The sequence below is a fragment of the Motacilla alba genome, chromosome 3 (assembly GCF_015832195.1).
Source record: "Motacilla alba alba isolate MOTALB_02 chromosome 3, Motacilla_alba_V1.0_pri, whole genome shotgun sequence".
NCBI classification, from domain to species: Eukaryota; Metazoa; Chordata; class Aves; order Passeriformes; family Motacillidae; genus Motacilla; species Motacilla alba.
Genome location: NC_052018.1, coordinates 106515281 through 106535279, shown reverse-complemented (window position 1 = coordinate 106535279; position 19999 = coordinate 106515281). Strand labels below are relative to the sequence as shown.

Here is a 19999-nt window from a genome sequence, read left to right as displayed (position 1 = left end):
ATAATTAGTGTAACTAATATAACAGTGCTTAGCAGATGTAAGATCACTAATACTCCCAAAAAGCACTGTGAAAAGTGCATATTATATGGCTCTACGCAGATATTTACTATATGTATTATGCTGTATTTATTAGTAGTGCTGTATTAACATTTTAATAGTATGGCAAATGTAGTTTATAGTTAAAATAGAAACTATGTATGTGGGATATTTTTTTAAAGAGAGGAATGAGGTACTCGCACCGAGACAGCAGCCACAGGACACCTGAATCTTTCAGAGAAAAAGAATTTATTGCTCCATTATCAGAAGAAACTAACTTCTTCCTGCCTTGCTCGGCCCTGAAGATGCTGTCAGGATTCAGAGGAAGAAGCTGACACTGACCAGACAGAATCCTCTGTTTGAATGGAATTTATGCATCATGTATGAGGTGTATGAATATGCAACAGGCTGTTGCTTTTAAGGGTTAATCCTCTGTTAACCTGTGTCCTTTTTTGGGCTTATTTTGCCCAGAAAGAGGTACCCGGACTGTCCGTAACTCTTTGTTCTTGTTGTCTTGTATTGTCCTAATCTCAAGTGTTCAAATTTTATTACTCTAATTATATTGCTATTTTTATAACCCTTTTATTACTATTAAACTTTTAAAATACTAAATACAAGTGATTGGCGTTTTTTACAGCACTAGTAGTGCAAAGGGATACTTAAGGAAAACAGCGGAATCATGGTCCAAAGAAGTCCCAGGTAAAAAACCCGCGTGGTTCCCCCGCCACGCTGGGTGTTCCCAGCAGCGGCTGCGCCATCTCCTGGTCATTGCCCTTCCCGCTGGGATGGAGGGGGGAAAGCTGAGCAGATTCCACAGCACCCAAATAAAGAGGAATCTTTATTGCTTGTCTTTCCGCCTGCACAAAAACTGCTGTGAAAACTAAGTGGGAAAACTTAAGGGAATGTAGGAGACTATCAGAAAGGCAAGAGATTTTATTTTAGACATATTTTATGCAAGAGATGTTATTTCTGTAACAGTAATTTAGAGCAAACCTCCCCTTGATCACTACACGTCAAAACATACATAATTTCTAACTTGCCACAACCTATGTAATTTTATTCTAAACAACTTGTTAACGAGGCTCTCTAAAAAATAAAATTTAGTATCAACAGGAAACACAGCAAACAGCTTTGCAAACAACCTTTTTGCCCTGTTTAGGGGCATACTTTAAATACCTACAAACAGATTCGGAGTTGAGTAGAAAAACAAAATGAAGTCAGAAAACCGGAAAATTCTCAGAGGTCAGGAACAGGAGACTGACCTCATGAAATAAAACATCAGCCCCATACTAAAAACCAGAAACATCTACTTTTCTTCAAATTAAAATTATCTCAACCTGTCTCGTTCTCTTCGCTTCCTACTACATCCAAAAGCAAGCCTTCAACTTTAACTTTTCTCCTGCTCTTATCATGTTTGTTCCAAAGTTCCTGCTTTCTGCCTAGACTGCCAGAGCCTAAAATCTCTCACATTCACTCAAATTCCATGCCATACAAAACTAGCAAAAACCCCTTGCCACAAAAAAGCACAATGAACAGCTCTTAATTTTTTTTAAGCACAATGAATTGCTCTTCCTTTTTTTTTAATAATATATATCGAGCCAAGCAGGTCCAAATTTGCAAATTATTTATGTTGCTCTCTTTACATTGCTATGATGAACCATCTTTTGTCCAGGCTTCAGAACAGTAAGCTTTGTGCTCTGTGACATCACGACAGTACAATGGAATTCTGGTCACAGAAGGGGACACAAGTCATGTGTGCAGCAGGATAAAGATTCACTCACACTTACTCAAAATTCAAACCACAGCAACAAAGTATGAATCTTTACAAAGAAAAAGACAAACAATTCACAGAGCTATTGCCAGTGGGTGCCTTACCACAGCTTGCTCAAACAGCTCCCTCAGTTTCTGCTCAGATTCCCCTGACACTCCAGACACAATCTCTGTTGCTGCCACCTTCAACATTGGGAGCTCCAGCTCCTGGAAGAAACAAGGAACATTTGATGATATATCCAGAGGTAAGAAATGCTGGCTGCCCTTGAGGACAAACATTTTTCAATATGACGTCTTTTAAACCTTCAAATCACATACTCAAGACGAAAGCTTTAGGCATATTTAAAAAATATAAGGAGCATCCTCCAACTTGAAATGGGTAACAAAGCATTGTTTAGCTGTGTGGAAGGTATTCCCCACGAGGTTTTGGTTCCCAGAGTCCTATTCCAGAAATATCTGTGCAGGATTGTACAGTATGACACTTGCAAAGCTCACACTCAAAGTTTTCTGCTATTAAAAATAAATAAATACAACTGCAATTTTAATAGACTGTAGCACAGTAGTGAAGCTCTTGGAATTACATATAAAAGAAAACTATCCTTAATTTAACATAGAAAAGAACATGAAACCTGATTTATGCAACTCAAGGCTACCAGAGACCCTAAGAAGGTGCTCAAAGAAGATAATTTGACTAAAAGAGCACAACTGGAAATCTCTTATTTAAGAAAAAAATATTTAAGAAGCAGTCATTAAATTTATTTAATCTCAGTTTTTCACTTGTGACATGCTTCTTTCCTCAAGTGGAGTACCCTTCCAGCATACAAATACTTACTGAAGAATTAAATATCATCAAATTATTCAAAGGGTTCCATTTTACAATAAGGCATTAGAAAGAAAACATCTAAACATTCTTAATTAAAACATGAAACAATGTCAGAAGGGTGTAACCAACATTTCAGGAATAAATATATTCTCTTTATCTGCACTACAAAAGTCAGTCATTTACAATGCATCTAAATTTAAGGTTATAAGCAGTAACATTTAAGGAGCAACTGTATTAAAGCCAAGGAAATGTCCATGGTTATCACTGAGAGCCTTAAAAGTCCTTAGATTTATATCCAAAGCAAGAATAGTAGCAGAGCAGCTTCACCATCACCCCAAACTATTAAACACCAGTAGTGTCATGTGCTCTGAAAACATCAGTATGACAGAGGCAAGGCAAGATCCAGTTTTGGAATTCAGAAACCAGCTGTTGAACAGCCAACAGAATCAATGTGATCAATGTGAGGTAGTAAGGTTGAATCTAGATTTGAAACAGTATGGTAAATTTAGCCAAAATTATCTTTCATCTATACCCTTCTCAAAACAACTGTGCCTGTATTGTTCTGTTCTGGGAATGCCTCAAAACAGTTAAATCACAGATAAAACCTTGTCACCATGATTCTTTATGTATGAGGTTCTGTCAAGTAAAGATTCAGATGGAATTCAAACAAAGGAAGGCGAACATATTTCAGACTATCATAGGAATCATGGCTAAAATGAAAAGCTCTAGACTCTTCTGAAAGAATATTATTCTCTTTCCCTTTAAATGTAACTCAGAAAAGGAAGAAGCTGTAAATGTGAAGCCATCTCACCCCAGCAATTGCCTGTGCCAGCAGCGTCTTCCCACACCCAGGGGGCCCATGCAAAAGAAAGCCCCGAGGTGGAACCACCCCCAAGTGGGTGTAGACCTCAGGATGACGGATGTGAAGGAGCATCTTGCATATTTCCTGTTAAGAACAAGAGAAATCTCCATTTAGATTGCAGAAATGACTATTTGCTGTTCTCATAGACAGGGGAAAATAAAACAAGCTCTGTTTAACAATCTGAACTGAATGACTGCTTAAAGAAGGATTAATTAGAGAAAAACCAAGAACCTTGCTGTTGCAGTTGGTATAAGCAGCTTTACTCAGTGCCATGCACATGAACTCTGCAATGTTTCTTCTCTGCCATTTTTCATGACACATTTTATTCAGTGCATCCTGTAGCCCAACCATAAAATTTTAACTAACCTTTAATGTTTCATCATTGCCTCCTACATCCTCAAACTTCACTGAAGGGTGGTAAAGCTCTGACCCCTTATTTCTCACTGTTAAGGAGGAGAAGAGACAAAATTAGCCATGGTATAAATTGTATTTTGAACAAAACATACTCAGCCTCAACAAAAAGCTGAGCACACAGAATAATATGATATTTTAGCAGTAGACACAGGACTGCAATATTATTTTAGTACAACATTAAGGCTAAATTTCTTTTAAAAACTGCCTGGGGTCACTTCTCTGGTAACAGATTCCACGGTCTAATAGTATCTCTTTTTTGGAGTAACACACCAAAAATAACTTCTCACCTTTCTTAAGTAACATAGATTCAATTTCTCCATCTACATCTGGAAATTCTCCTTTTTTCCTTTTTGCTCTTCTGCTCTTTGTCTTCTTTCTTTCACTCTCCAAGACAGAAAATTCTGTTGATTTCTAGGACATAAAACCAGAATTATATCCACAAAACCTTTCAAGTCAGTGAACTTCTGCAAAAACTTAAAAGAACAAAATGGGGGTCTATGATGCTTAACTTACACAAATTGTATAAATGAAGACAAGCAAGAAAGGAACTTACACCTTTTTACAGAAACTCTTTTTTGTACTTAGGATTTGCCTTATTTTTAAATGGGTTGATTACAATAGTCACTTTTTTTTGTTAAGAGAATGCAGTAATGAGCAAAAAAAAACCAAACCAAAACCAAACAAACCTCCTCAAAACTACTAACCAAAATCAGACACCACTTATTTGCATGCCATGGGGGAATCCAATTTGGGCATGAATACAACGACACAAATGTATTTACTCCACTGGAAAAAAAATTTATTTCTAGTAAGTCACAAGGGGGTGTAAGAAAACGTTATTCAGTGCTAACACAAGTTGAGTGCATGTGAGAGAAGGACTACTGCAGGCTAAAAGAAATAAAAAGAAGTTTCCTGTTTTCCCCAGGGTCACTAAGACTTTACCACTGGCTAAGCAAGCCACAGGCCAGGTAGGCTGGTCACTGGCAAATGCAATAAATAACAGCTACATTCTACTCATCTTTCTTACAGTATGGGCACTAATCTGGGCCTCCTTGACACTGAGAACTACATTTTCCTCAAAAAAATCTGGAAGAAACTCATTACTTGGTGACTTTATACCTTCTATACAAACATGCTTGAAATGTGCCAATTATTCTATTCATGCATCTGCCTAGAACACCTTGGGTTTGTGAAACACGAAGTACCTCAGAAATCAGTTTCTTTTCCTCTCCTTCTCCATCCTCAGAAAGGTCAATGAAGAAGTCTTTCCCATCAGGAGTTTTATCAATGAACCAGCCACCATCAGAGATTCGTCCTTCACCTCTGGATTCTGGTGTGAGGGTGCTTGTTGGAGGTGCTGTTCTCACACGAGGAGAGGTCTCCACTGGCTCATTTTTCGGAGTGGATGGAACAGAATCAGGATTTCCTTTCTTGTACAAGCTGAGCAGGGAACTGTTCATGTGATTTGTAGACTGCAGATTTACACATTTGTAAAGAAAATATACAGGACAGGTTTTAACTTGGATTATTTATATTTAGAGGTCAGTGAAAACTATTTCACAAACATAATTCAGCATTATCCCTGCTGGAGAAAATAGGCATTGTATCTGCCAACCCACTCCTCTGCAAACCAAAGGACTGGATATAAACCTGCATGTGCTGGCTGAAGGGGCAGCAGCCTTTGCAATTTACCCTGGAATGATTCCTGTTGACGGGCAGGCACCTCTTTTGGCAATAGCTGGAGATGTCAGTTCCTTCAATCACTTCACCCATTTGATAGCCAAGTCCTTCAGGCTCTCAGTGTGCCTTCCCAAAAGCGACTCCCCACCACAAGTTCCTCTTTTTCCTTCAGGAAACAACCTCCTTCCAGCTCCACAGATTCTCAGTTGGAATTGCTAACTCTGACTAGACTTTATCTCCCCTTTCACACTCTTCAAGTGCAATTTCACAACATAGAATAATATGTTATACAAATACAAACAATGACAATAAAATACAACTTACTAGATCTTCTGGATAATCATCATAGTCAGAGTCATCTGTGCCACTTCCACTAGTGCTTAACAGGGAAGGAAGACAAAAAACTATTAATTTATCAGGGCAGAACTGCAAGTGAGACATCCGTAAAATAAAACAGAAGTGATTTCTACAATGTGGTCCCCCATAATCATGGTATGTAGCCTAATGCTGGAGAGAAACTCCTGACTCCCATGCTGTCCATCTTCTAGTATGAAAAGTTAAAAATGCATCCTTTGCAAGTGTGTGATGAGTTGGATCAAGCTGCCAACTCGTCTTAAAGACAGACCTTTATAAAAGTGATGTAGCTCACTATGACTCAGTTCACCAAGGGAAATAGGAGCAAATCACTGCTGAACCAGACCAATCCTTCTGACAACAGTGCCCTACTTTGCCATGAGATCCTTAATATCTATCCCAGGTTAGAGAAAACACAACACTCCATGGGATTATGGACAGGGTTAGGAGTCAGGAAATCTTCATCACCCACTGGTGATTTACTCTGAACAGCCTGTCTGGTAGTCTCATCTCTCAGGTGCGGCCAGCATCTCTCACACCCAAAAAAGAACAAAACCAAGGAACTGAAACACATGAGGGACAGGGCATTATGTGGAAAACTATCAAGGAAGCCATAAGGTTGTCCACTAATTCAGGGCTGTATGTTCCCCACAACAGAGAAATCATTATTGGCTCTAATATCTGCTTGTCTTCAGCATTAAAAAAGTTTCCAATAACTACAGGTAACTTCTGAAGAACACAAGCCTGTGGAATCCACCTGCAACACCAAAGCAAGCAAAATGTAATAAACCAAACCCAGAAAGCTTTAAAGAACTGGTAACAGCAATGGCATTATTAATTTAGCAGTAAAAATTCTTCTTACTCATTTTTCTCTTGCTGTCTTGCTCTTTTTGCCACATGTTCAGATTCTAAAGCTGCCAAATCTTCACGCTCTTTTTCATTACTGATTATTTCAAACACTGCAAGGAAAAGTTCAACCATGTTAAGAATTAACAGCCAAAGCACAATCAAAGATTTAGGCATCTTAGACACTGTATTAACAGATCTACCTTTTGCAACTTGTATTCTAAAGGCATTTCTTTTTCTTCGTCCATAATCTACACTGGAAAAAAACAAAATAAACAGGTTACACCAACTGTTTTTTTCTTCAACACAGTGTCATTCCCAGTGGAAAAAGTACATGAGAAGTAGATTCTCTAGTTTCCACACAGGTTCTTATTAATTACTGGATCCTCTGTCCTTCCCCCATGTCTGCACTGAGGTGTTACACATTTTAAACTCACTGGGGTAAACCCCAACATGCTGCAATGAATCTGCAGCTTTTTATTTAAAACAAACAAACAAACAAAATCAACCCCCAAAAAACCCAAACCACAGCTAGATCTTATAATGCCAATGCATGAATAAAATATGAGTCATTAAATGTATCAGCAGAGGGAAACAATCTTACTGCTTCAATCAACCTCAACGACTGGTAATGAAGGTAACGTAAAGAAAATTGTAACTTTCATAATGAATGCAATAGAACAAACTAATATATTCTACATTTTGAACACAGGATAGAAGAAGACAAATGTTGGCTCACCTGTAGGTTTTCTGCAAATCAGATGCTAGAATTCCAATGTCAACGTACTGCCCACATTTACTGCTTGCAAGGTACTGAAATGAAGAATTTTAAGCAGGGAATAAAATCTTTGTCAATCACTTCATCAGAACAGCTCGACTAAACATGCCTGTTTTAAATTCTGCTCCCCTTAAAAGTTGAAATGAGAATCAGAATCAGCTTTTCACTGCCTTGCAACACACCAGACAGTATTTCCCAATGAACTGGGAGATGTTTATTAAAGCACAGATTACTGGGCAGCTCCGCTTCCAGGGGAAAGGCAGCATCCTACATTTGGGGGCTTCTGCTGGGTCAATTCTGTTACTTTTATTTAGAAAGAAAGCTGGCTTTGTAGCCCACACACCATCTTATTGTCTTGGTTCCTCTCAGTTATCCTCCTTTTGGTTTAGATCTCCTGCCCCAAAAATGAAACCACCTGTACGAACCAGCAGGGATACTCTCATAAGAACAGCTTTAACCTTGACAAGCCATTTCAGAGAATACTACAGAGAACTATGTTAATAAAGTGAATTCTCTCTCTCAAGCCTTTTTATTGCTCTGACAGCAGCTAGTCCAACCCATTTGCAAACCCCAATTGTGAAAGTGTGAGAAAATGTACTAAATTTCATGTACAACTGTACTCCACTTGCTTTCTTCCCCCACTCCCCAAATCAGCAGCAAGAACATTTGATACCATAAAGATGGATTCCTTCTTGAAAAAGAGGAAGAAAATACAGAATCATCCTGAAAGACCTGGTATCACAAATATCACAGCAAGGAGGATTCCAAACCCTCATTTAAATTAATTAACTCCATACAAAACAATCAAACTGAACACATATTTAGCTTTTAAAATTATGCTGCACTTCAGATCACCCATGGGCAGCTCCTGCCCTGCAGGAAACATCAAGGCTACCATAAACCCAGTGGGCTTTTCCACTTTGGAATAGTCAAGACACAATTAATGTAATCTTGTGAATTAAACCAAGCAGTCAATGCCTCATTTTAAGGAATTAGAAGTGGAGTACATTTATACAGAGGCTCAGAAACCTGGTGCTCAAGGTGCAAAGTCATAATAAACTGTCATAAGATGTGACACAGCACTGCGCCTCTTGAAGGAATCACAGTTTTCCCTGTTGTTCCCACACGTATTTGGGAAGTAATCCCATCCTGCCCTTTTCTCAGCTATTCAGCAAAATCCCTGTACATGTTTCCAAACACAAACAGCATTTGCCAGTGGCACAGAACTGCAGGATCGTTTAGGTTGGAAAAGACCTCTGAGATCATCGAGTCCAACCCATGACTGATCACCAGATCACGGCACTGAGTGCCACATCCAGTCCTTCCTTAAACACCTCCAGGGACGGTGACTCCACCACCTCCTGGAGAGGGCATTCCAATGTCCAATCACCCTTTCTGTGAAGAAGCTCTTCCTGTGAAAAATGTGTATTTTATGACTGGCTTTTGGCAAATATTAAAATGAGTATTATATGTGTTATGTTAGAAAGTAATGCTGAGTTAATTTTCTTAAGTAGTGTGTTCAATATAGTTTTAGGTTATAACATAATGTTAAAATAGAAACTATGTATGTGGGATAATTTTTTTTCTAAAGAGAGGACTTGCACTGACACAGCAGCCACAGGACACCTAAATCTTTCAGAGAAAAAGAATTTATTGCTCCATTATCAGAAGAAATGAACTTCTTCCCACCTTGCTCAGCCCTGAAGATGCTGTCAGGATTCAGAGGAAGAAGCTGACACTGAGCAGACAGAATCCTGTGTTTGAACGGAATTTATGGATCATGTATGAGGTGTATGAACATGCAACAGGCTGTTGCTTTTAAGGGTTAATCCTCTGGTAACCTGTGTCCTTTTTCGGGCTTGTTTTGCCCAGAAAGAGGTACCCAGACTGTCCGTAACATTTTGTTCTTATTGTCTTGTATTGTCCTAATCTCAATTGTTCAAATTCTATTACTCTAATTATATTACTATTTTTATAACCATTGTATTACGATTAAACTTTTAAAATTTTAAAAACAAGTGATTGGCGTTTTCACATTCCTAAGGTCCAAATACATATATATACACACACATATATTTACATACACATACCTTTATACCACATGTATATATATATATATATATATATATATATATATATATACATATATATATATATATATACCTATATATCTACATAGGCATATATACACACAGATACACACCGTGTCTGTGTATATATACATACATATAAATATATACATATGAATACTTTGAGTCTATTTCTTTTGCCCTATTCATTTCACATGTGAAGCAGCAGCAGCCAGCCTCAAGACCAGAACTACTAAAGAGCGCAGAAAAATAACAGGAAAAAAAATTTTTACAGAAAATCAAAGTTAATAGAATAAACCAATGGACCTTTCTGAAGCCTTTCTAAGGCCTTTCTAAAGCCCTCAGAGGCAGGGCCGGGTTTGGTGCTCTCCTGCCTGAGCGGGCCGGATGTTCAAGGCCTCTCAGCCAAAGGAGGATACACGAGCCGACTGCCGGTGCCGGTGGTACCGGTGGTACCGGGGGTGCCGGGGGCGCCCCGGCGGGCGGGCGGTACCTGCTTGATGCGCTGCTTCAGCCGGGGATCGGAGACGCGGCCGGGCCGGTACCGCATGGCTGCCACACCGCCCGAGAGAGGACTCCATTTCCCAGCGTGCCTCGCTGCGCGGGCCCGCCCAGGACGGGCGGTGCCTACGGCTGCCGGGAGGGCCCGAGCGCGGCGGGCGCGGCGGCGGCGGCGGGATGGAGTCGGTGGTCTTCATCTTCTCGCTGATCGACTGCTGCGCCCTCATCTTCCTCTCCGTCTACTTCGTATCCTGCTCCTGCGGCGCGGCGGGCAGGGAGGGGGCACCGGGCCGGGCCCGCTGAGGCGGCGGTGGGCTGAGGGGGGGCTGCGCTGGGCGATGGCCGCGGGGCCCGGGGGCTGCGGGGCGGGGCCGGCGCGGGCTCGCAGCACGGGCTGGGCTGAGGGGACACGGGCTGAGGGGACACGGGCTGAGGGGACACGGGCTGAGGGGACGCGGCTGAGGGAGCGGGCGGTGCTCGGGAGCTGCGCGGGCCTGGAGAGCGCGGCCGGCGGGGTTTGGGTGTGGGGACACCGTGCTGGCTGTGTGTGAGGGGCTCGGCAAGCAGCGAGTCCGCGTTCTTTTGTTAGGGCTGGCCCGCAGTCTTGCACAGATTTGCCTTCTTTTCCTTACTTTTCTCAATAAAAGAGAACCGGCTTTCTTTTTCCCTTTTTTTCCTTTCACGTTCTTTCAATCCTGATGGGATTTTTTAGGGATTGCCAAGTTCTTCTAGCTAAACCATTTTTTTTTTAAAAAATCGTCTTAGAAGGATGAGGTGTTTGTTGACAAATGAACAGACTTTGCCCATTTTTTAGGAATGGGAAAAAGATCTCTTAGTGTTCGTTTCCTTGGAGAAAAGAACCATGAGCTCTTTATGAGACAGCATGGTGAGGTGCACACGCGCATCCTAAGTCTTTTTTCAGAGGACTTTTCTGTCTGAAATATTCGTATTTCAGTCCGAAAGTTCATTCAGTAATGAATGTTACTCTGTTATTTCCTAGCAAAGCATTAACTAATTCAATGCTGTTGTAAATTTTGGAAAAAAAAAAATAGATTCACTGCTTAAAACTGCGCAATTGTGTGAGGAGAGTTTTAAAGTGCTTTAGCTTCTCCTGCCCGTTAAGGTTTGGTTTCAAGGGTTGTAGTAACAATTTTGATACTAAAAGTACTGTTTGGTTATACATTGTACAATTGTAGTAACAGTTTTGATACTAAAAGTACTGTTTGGTTATACATTGTACAATTGTAGTAACAATTTTGATACTAAAAGTTTGCCTCCCTGGTCTGTTTTAAGGGCTGAACTGAACTTTAGCACTTGTGCAACAGTTGCCCTTGGGAATATATAATAAAATCACTTGGCCTGATGATAAAAAATCTTCTATCTAAAATAGGAATGAGTTGTGACTAATTGAAATGTGCCTTTAGCAGAGCAAGGCAGTGAATGCTGAGAGCAGAGGGTTGTCCCCAGTTTATTGGCTAAAAGTAAAGCTTTGTGTATTCTGAATTACCATAATGTGTTTCCTTATCCTGAGCTTCAGATAATCACGCTATCAGATCTGGAATGTGACTACATCAATGCTAGATCGTGCTGCTCCAAGCTCAATAAAGTAAATTGTTCTTCTTTGCATTTGCTGTGGTTGGAGAAAACCACATCCTTCACCCGAGCATTGCAAATAACTGGGGTGTGATGGGGATCTGAGGAGCCTTCACTGGCAGTGTTTTGCAACTATCTCTTATTTCAGCCTGCTTGGGTTTTGGGGTTTTTGGTTTTGGTTTTTGTTTTGGATGTCCATCTTTCAGTAAATTCCATTACCAAACTACTATTTTAAATGAATCTGCTTAAAACTGTTAGCACTAAATCAATGTGGCTGACCCACGTGTGTGTTCCCTTTGATTTAAAGGTATTTGTTCCTCAATGTGAGAGAGAATGGCACAGGACCCTGCCAGTCCAAGAATGTGTAATTGCCAGGGGCTGACCCAGTTTAATGATGCCAGTTTTTATATTGATCACCTTTCTTATCTGTTCCAAGCCTGGGGCTGTTTGTGCAGCTTTTAATTATCTGAATCCCTAAACCCTCTCCTCTCTGCAGCGATTTCAAATGAGCTCTTTCTGCTTTCTCAGCTCTCTTTCTTGAGAGCTTGTGTAGTATACTTGTGTTCAGACTGTGCTGCTCTCCAGAAATGTTTGTGGTGCTTGGAGAAAGCACCTCTGTTACAAAATCTCAGGGCTTGATTTCTACTTACTCGTGTGGAATCTGCCTGGAGGTATTCATTTGTCCACACTGCCATGGAACCACATGCCTCTGCTGACAGTTTTTCAGATTTTATGTGGTTGTAATCAGACTGTAATCCCAAATAGATGTCTTTTTTCTTAAAGGAATTTACATTTGTGCGTGTAATTCTTCCCTCTTTCCCCTTTTTTGCAGTGGGTGGTGCCTGAGGTGATTGGCCATGCTGTTGTCACGGTATTAATGCTTATTTCATTGCACTGGTTCATCTTTCTCCTTAACCTGCCAGTGGCCACATGGAATATATACAGGTGAGTGCTCAAGGGTTTCTGGGGTTTCTCTGGAGCACTGTTACTAGTTTAGCTGTAAGTGTAGTACAAAGATGTCACGGTGAGATGTTTCAGTTGCCTTCTTGAGCTACTAGCAGTCTTCATTGATCAAACTGACATGATTTCTTGTGACAAGAAAGCCAGCAGTGTACAGGACATGAAACTTTTGGCCTTTGCTTGCATTCTCTTTAGTGCCCAGAAATCTCCATTTGTGGGTCATTCCCAAACTCACAGGAAATGATAGCAGATTGATTTGGATTATGAAATAGTACTGAAAACAGAGTTAATAATGTTTTCATGCCATTCCTGCTGGTGCTGTCAGCATAGAAGTGCTTAGGTTAGGATGGCTGATGGTTGTAAAGCCATGGGGCTGTGGTGTTGTCCCCTGCACCCTCCTTCATTTACTGATTTGTGCCTTCCCCTCATCTGCACTGGTTTTGGCCCCCCATCCTGCAGGATACCATTTGGAAGGTTTGGAATGGAAGGAACCTTCCATTTTGGAAGGTTTGCAGCCTTTTCAGCCTAGGACAGCTGTGAGTGTTATTGCTCTTTGCACCCTGGGCTGCCACCCTTGGAAATGGTTTGGTTACCAGTGAGGGTTTCCATGTGGCAACACTGGGACTGTCAGTTCAAACCACGTTCTTTTTCTCTGACATCATTTGGTGTGGGGAGAACTGACCCTGCACAGGTGTTTAGCTGATGGAAACTGGATGTGGATTTGTCACAAATGATCTGCAGTCACTGTACTTGAGGGAACCCAAGAGCTCAAATGTCAAATGTGCAGGTATGGAAAGCTGGCTGTAATTCTTGTTTGCCTGAACCCGCCAGGGCTAACTCTTTGCAGGGATGGGTTGAGTTGCTGGTAGAATTAAGCAAGAAGTTTCACAGCTCTCATTAAAACAAAGTTGAGGATCTCTGTACTGATAACCTGATTGGGCAAAATAGCTGTGCTGTTTAAATTTTGATAAATACCACCCTTGTTTCCTAGAGAACTGCCAGCAAAACCTTCAAATGTTTCTAAGCTGGAGAAACATGAGACATGCTTAATAAATAAATGTTGCCTACGTACACACACACAGGGCATGGTTCTGCCTGTTTTGTTTGCCCCTCTCTATGTACAGCTGTCACCTGTCGTGACCAATATTTGGTTTGGGATCTGCTGGCAAGTTTAGGGTTTGATGTTTCATTTAGGCAAGGCTGAGACACCACAGACAGAATGCATTTTATTTGAAGCTGTCACAATTTCTTGTGCTGGTTACCACCTTGCTGCTTCATATTGTGTACTTCTATTACTTTTTAAAGTAGGCACTTGCTTTCCCTTCTAAAACTGGTTAGAGAGAGTTTTAAAAGAGAAATTATTTCTATTTGTACACATCAGGCAGTAAGCTTTGATTGCTGTTTTGTATTGGCAGCTCTCATTTTATATATGTCCTACATGGCATAAATATTCTGAATATCCTAAAATCCAGGATTGTTTCCTTAATTTTAGATGTGCAGTGTAGGCAATAAGAAGTCAAAGTATTAGGCCTGGATCACTAATCCTCCCTTCTTTCTGTGGATCAAGGAGTTTCTCCCACATTAACAGGACTATCCCATCTCTAGTGAAGGAGGCCTGCAAAAGCAAGTGTGGGGTTGAGCATTTTCAGCTCATTAGGAACTGCAGTGAGAGCACCAGGAGTAATGGGGTCAAAGTAAAAGAGGGGAAATTTAGGTTAGAAATACAGAAGAAAAATAATCCTGTCGAGGTTGAAGAAGCCCCTGCTTTGCAGTGTAAGTGACAGAGGGAAAGGTAGGATAATCTCTTCCCCTTGTTCACTTTTCTCTAAAACCTCCTTAATCCCAATGGCTACATGGCAGCTACAGGCAGTCCTGGCTTAATTTAGTGATTCTCTCAAGGATCTCAATGAGAGGAGAGAGGTTTTGTGCAGGAAGGGTATCAGAAACAATCCTGGGAAGGATAAATTAGTCAAAAACAGCACCAAGAGAGACTTCCAAAGATTGCAATATGTTTATTGTAACATCCTACTGGCCCTTCTTGTTCAGCACACTCATATGATATTTAACCTTTTTTTTGAGGAATTTTGTAGTGTCTCCAGTTAGACAGTTTTGTCTTGCTTCCCTTTGAGTTTTAAAACAAGGAGAATGCATTCAGGTTTTTTTTTTCTTCTTTGTTATATAGATCTACTTGAGAGAATAGGTCCAAATAATGAGATTCTTGCCATGCCTTTAAGAAGATAAAACTGAAAGAGTGAAAAAAAAAATTACAACCAAAATCTTTACAATTCACTGAAAATTCTGGTCAGAACTTCTACATCCCTTTAAAAATTGGGAAATCTAGAGGGAAGTGTCCTGTTGCTGTGGTAGCAGCTACCGCTGAATGGAAATCCTGGAGGCACTACTGTGTATATTTATGAAAGCTGACAGTTTACTTGTGTGCTGCAGAAGTTTGTTTTTGCTGTGTAGAGGATGACAGTGGCTTGAGCTGCGTTTGTCAGCATCCAGCAGCACTGTATCCATGGCTCAGCTCCTTAGATATAGAATATAGGCTGTCCTGCCTTGTGGGCCTCTTGGAAGAAATGCCTCACAGCTTATGCAATTAAGTTGCATTATTTGTTACCATTTTTTTTAAAAAACAAAATGAATTCATGCTGCCTTTATGGCACTCATATCCCAGACACGTAAGAAAATTCTGCATTCTGTTTCTAGGGTAAATTGGTACAGGAAATGTGTTCCTCCTTTTATTCCAATTAAATGTGTTACATTACCAGGAAATGGACAATAATTTGTGCTGTAACACTAAACACAGAACAACCATTCAAAACTTCAAATTTAGAAGGGAATTTCAAACCGGAATTCTTTAACATGAACTATTTTTAATGGGACACAACTGTCTTTGGTACTAGTCAAATATGCTGCAGTGCTTTTCAGTGCCTCTGTGAGACACTACTGTGGGCTGAACTTTTTCTTTCCCAATATCCTGCTGCTGCTAGAAAACCTCCCTGCTGCTTGTTCCCTTTCTTTCCCCTCCTTTATGGAAATGAATGTTGTAAGAGGTGGGGAAGTGTCTTTTGGACTCCAAGTGATGCCATTGGAGTGTATGAAGAAAGTTGAACAAGTGCTCTGTTCTGGGACCATGTTCCTGCTCTGGCTTTAAGACAAAAAGTTAAATTCCTGCATAGGAAGAGCCTGGTTCCAGGAAGGTAGAGCCTGTGCAACATCTGAGTGAAGTTTCACTGACAAGAAGAATTCCAATGACAAGAGAACATGCTGCTGGCTCAATTGTCCCAGGACACAAACATTTGCTTTGCTGGTTTCATGCCTCCTTGGCTTACATTCCACTTGGCTTCACTCAGCTGTTGTTCTCGTGTGGGTTCAGACAGCACAACTTGACATCTTCAGTTCTGCCCAACTCACCCTGTCAGCCTCGGTGTCTGTGCTGAGGTGTCCCAGGATGGCTGTGACAAGGGCAGGAGTAACAGCACAGGTCCTTGGCCTTGGCTTATGCCACCTCAGTGTGACCACTGGAGTTTGTGATTTTCTCTGTGAGGCTTTTTGCTAAGTAAATTACTGATTCTTAGTTAAATTAGATTCGTTTCCAGTCCCTTTCATCTAATGCATCTTTCCACTGTGGGTGGGCGTTTTCCCCATGACAGCAACTGTGAACAGCAATTAAAATGAGCTGGAATTGGCTATTATTACCTGGAATCTCTCTCATTTTTACATGGGAAGCTGGGCTGGTGTTTTTAGTTCTTCTTGTTCTCTTATTATTTGTGGGTTGTTCTGGCAGAGATAGCTGCAATATCCAGAACTCCCTTACCTTGAATTGTGAAACAGCTCTTCAGATGAAAGTCCTTTCTTGGCAAGCTTTCCCCTGCCTCTTGCCCTGACACTCCCTAATGTTTTTTGGATTTTGTTGTGTGCTTTTTTTTTTATTTTTAAATTTTTCTTTTGTTTTGTTTTTGTTTGTTTGGGTTTTGGGTTTTTGGGGTTTTTTTTTTTTTTTTTTATTCTTTAACTTTCAGGTACATTATGGTGCCAAGTGGAAACATGGGAGTATTTGATCCCACAGAGATCCATAACCGAGGACAACTGAAATCACACATGAAAGAAGCCATGATTAAGCTGGGCTTTCATCTGCTCTGTTTCTTCATGTACCTTTACAGGTTAGTTTCAAAAATTGCTCCCAAGCAACAAAGGGATTGTCTGCCAGCTATTTTTATCTCCTCTATTCCACTGTGTAATTGCTGGTATTCATGTCTTAGCTTTTTGCATCCTGCTAAGCCTCGGTAATATATTTTGACAGCTATCTCTGGGCTCATATATGCCTTTATTCATTCTGATCAAACACTGTTTGGAAACTCAGGCTATTCCTTAATCTCAAAACCACAAGTGCCATGTAAAGAATTTCATGCTTTCAGCACCTACAGTAAGTGGCCTGTTTAGAAAGGAAATATTCCTGAGCACCAAGATTATTTTACAAGTTGTTTTTAAAAAATGAAGTTGATCTGGCTGAGTTAGAAATAGATGTGTTCTGTGATAAGGCTGCTTACTCCAAGGTGGCAGAGCTGCTGTTCCTCTGCTGCAGTATTGCTTCTGCAGCCTTGTCTTCATAAGCAAAGCACACAGCAGGGGTGCCTTGACTTTCTATTTCAGGTTCTCTCAGTGCAGCTCTCCCATGACAGCGAGAGCTGCTCCTGCTTGCACAAGCTTCAGTAATCCACTGGTGTCATGTTTTCTGTTTTGTCACAGTATGATTCTGGCTTTGATAAATGATTGAGAAGTTGAAAGAGAACCATTAGCTGCCAAATTGGGTCATCACTCCAGTGACTGGTTGTGGAGCCACAGACACCCCGAACACACCTAGATCAGTGTCGTCATGCAGTATATTTTTCCTCTTTGAACAAGAAATATTTTTCTGTATTTTTAACATAAAATATTTTCAAAAGGCATTGGATCTGTGTAGCAGTTGTTTTTCTTCCTTTACAAGCCAAACTTCTGGAGCTGCTGCTTCTGTAAGATGAAATCCTTGCTTACAGAAGTGACCTCATAGGAATTGAATGGTGATAAGGGAAAGTCGTTTCAGCAGCATTAGCTAATGATGGTTGTTCCAGAACATATTCAAGTGCAGCAATGATATCTGATTCTTGCTGAGAGGTGTCAGGATGAGACTTTGGCTGCCAAGCTGTCCTATCAGAGCCTAATTTGAAGGAGCACTTGGAACAGATTTCAAAGTGGAACAGGAGCAGAGCTTGCATCTTTGTGTTGGTATTCTTTCCAGACAAAAATCAATGGAATCAAAGTTACATTTTCCTCCCTTTCCCCACCCTGCTGCAGCAATCTAGATGAAGTCTTGCATTTGGATGGATTAAGATCCCTTTGGTGGATATGACACTTGTGTGTAAGAGTGCAGATAAACATGATTAATACTTGCTTTTTCCCCTCAACTCCTATTTTGTCATTGAAGCACATCATGGACATCCAGATAAAGTAAAGATCATATTGCACTGGGGTGGAGTTGGTTACAGAGCAAAAGACTATCTGCAGTTGCTACTCCCTGAACCTGCTGTTTGCGTAGCCTGTGGGGTGAAACAAGAGTCTGTCTAGCTCAGGGAAATGGTGTGGTAACCCATAACCCCACTTACTCCAATTCTGATGTGACTCTGCTTCAGTGATACCAGCAAGCTCTCTTTGTGCAGCTCTTGCATCAGTGATAAGTGTATAAACCTGAGTTTGTACCCTCACTGTCCAATAACTGTCTTTAAGTTTTTTATATGTGCTTGCAAACAGCTCTCTTGGAACAAACACATCAATTAAAACACTTCAAAAGATACACTTCTGTAATTATATCTGAAAATTTATGAGCTTTTTTAAGTACTTGGGGTTTCAGTGTACAGCTGAAGTCAACAATTGTTTTCAGGGCTAGCCATGAAAAGCCAACACTGATGCTTTATTGCTGGAGATAACCTTGTGTTCAGTGTTTGTTCTAGGAGAAGTTTGGCTTTAAATTTTTGATGGGTGGAGTCCAAGTTGAGCTGTGTTAAAGATGAATGTTGAATATTGTGCTCATTAAAAAAATAACTAAGGAAACAGTTACCCCAGCTGGATGGCACTGACTACCTGACAGCACAACATCAAACTACAAAAGTACTGCCCTGTAAGGCCAAAACTCTCAGCGGAGGTAGGTCTGGCGAAAGGAGAGCAAATAAAACCTCAAAAGAGTAGAAAGTCAGTAACTTTTTTAGCAGATTATGGTACACAATTAAATGAGTTTGTGTGTGAAAAAAACCTACTACACATATTTTGGGTGTTGGAAGAAAGGGCCTAAGTCAGGTCCTTGCTGTACTGCTCACAATAGATACAGTTCACTAAACTTATTTCACACTGAGAAACATGAGCATTAACCTTATTTAATTTTAAGTCCATTACTTAAACTAGCAGCTTGGTATCTTATTCTAAAAATGTGATGACTAAGTTCCCTGTTCTTTTATATATAACAACTGATTATAAGACTTGTGAAAACCTCAGCAGCAGATTTCAGAGACTACAATTCTGCTGAATAATTACACTGGTAATGTTGAAGCCTTCTTACTGGACAGGGTCAGTGCCTGCTTCAAAAGAGATCTACAGAGGTCAGTGTCAGCTACAAAAAAAAGTATTTGTAATAGCTAAAAACATGATTAATTAGCTAGAAATAGGGATCCTGAAGTTATGTCACTCCTGGGAGACCCACAAAGCACAGGTATTTTTATGGTGGTAAGGAAAAAAAACCCCCAAAACTCCCTATTTTTCAGCAGAGAACAGGGAAATTTAAACCCAAGCTTATAATACAGAATTCAAGACAATAAGAAACTTGAGATTGATTTATTTAAAACAATTCACCGGACTATCACTATAAATTGGTGTGAGGTCAAATACAGATTCCTTCCTGTTCACTCAGAGTATTTCCCTTTGAGTTGTGGTGTTCAGGTACAACTTTGTGAGGCACCATTAGCTATGATTGACAGAAAACTCCTAATCAGTGAAAAGAAATCAGTCCTGCAGGGATTCCAGCTTTTAACTGATGGTACTGAGCCCTTTTCCTCACCCACAATCTACAGCCCAGCCAGCTTGCAAGGATGATCATCTTGCATCAGTTTTCAGAGAGATTACATAACAGTAAAGAATTCTGCATTTGGGGGTTAGTTAAAATGTGTAGAATTGCATGTTTCCCCCTAATTAATCATTAGTTACAGACTGTTGGTTATTGAACCTGCTTTTTAAAGAACGTACTTGCCTCCTCACTCTAGTAA

At 40.5% G+C, this 19999-nt stretch overlaps 2 protein-coding genes across 5 annotated transcripts in view; one reads left to right on the top strand and one right to left on the bottom strand.

Moving 5' to 3' along the window:
• NVL (nuclear VCP like) overlaps positions 1 to 10270 on the bottom strand; it is a 40588-nt gene extending 30318 nt beyond the window's left edge. For 2 of the 4 annotated variants that reach the window (XR_005256299.1, XM_038131587.1), the window contains exons 1-10: positions 10147 to 10270; positions 7525 to 7598; positions 6989 to 7041; positions 6802 to 6898; positions 5910 to 5964; positions 5111 to 5377; positions 4193 to 4316; positions 3858 to 3934; positions 3441 to 3575; positions 1912 to 2013 (exon numbers count right to left, since the gene is read on the bottom strand). Coding sequence is in view for 3 of the 4 variants with exons in the window: in XM_038131587.1 (XP_037987515.1) it covers positions 1912 to 2013; positions 3441 to 3575; positions 3858 to 3934; positions 4193 to 4316; positions 5111 to 5377; positions 5910 to 5964; positions 6802 to 6898; positions 6989 to 7041; positions 7525 to 7598; positions 10147 to 10203 (1041 nt within the window). In the remaining variant the exon portion in view is untranslated. Of the gene's footprint in view, positions 1 to 1911; positions 2014 to 3440; positions 3576 to 3857; positions 3935 to 4192; positions 4317 to 5110; positions 5378 to 5909; positions 5965 to 6801; positions 6899 to 6988; positions 7042 to 7524; positions 7599 to 9959; positions 10107 to 10146 lie in introns of those variants that run through there. The other 2 variants (XM_038131589.1, XM_038131590.1) reach the window with 2 other exon arrangements.
• Position 10271: 1 nt separating this feature from the next.
• CNIH4 (cornichon family AMPA receptor auxiliary protein 4) lies at positions 10272 to 17659 on the top strand. Its single transcript, XM_038131596.1, has 5 exons — positions 10272 to 10400; positions 11692 to 11760; positions 12580 to 12692; positions 16733 to 16873; positions 17460 to 17659. The coding sequence occupies exons 1-5, from the start codon at positions 10332 to 10334 to the stop codon at positions 17485 to 17487; spliced, it is 420 nt and encodes a 139-aa protein (XP_037987524.1). The 5' UTR covers positions 10272 to 10331; the 3' UTR covers positions 17488 to 17659.
• The last annotated feature ends 2340 nt before the right edge of the window (positions 17660 to 19999 follow it).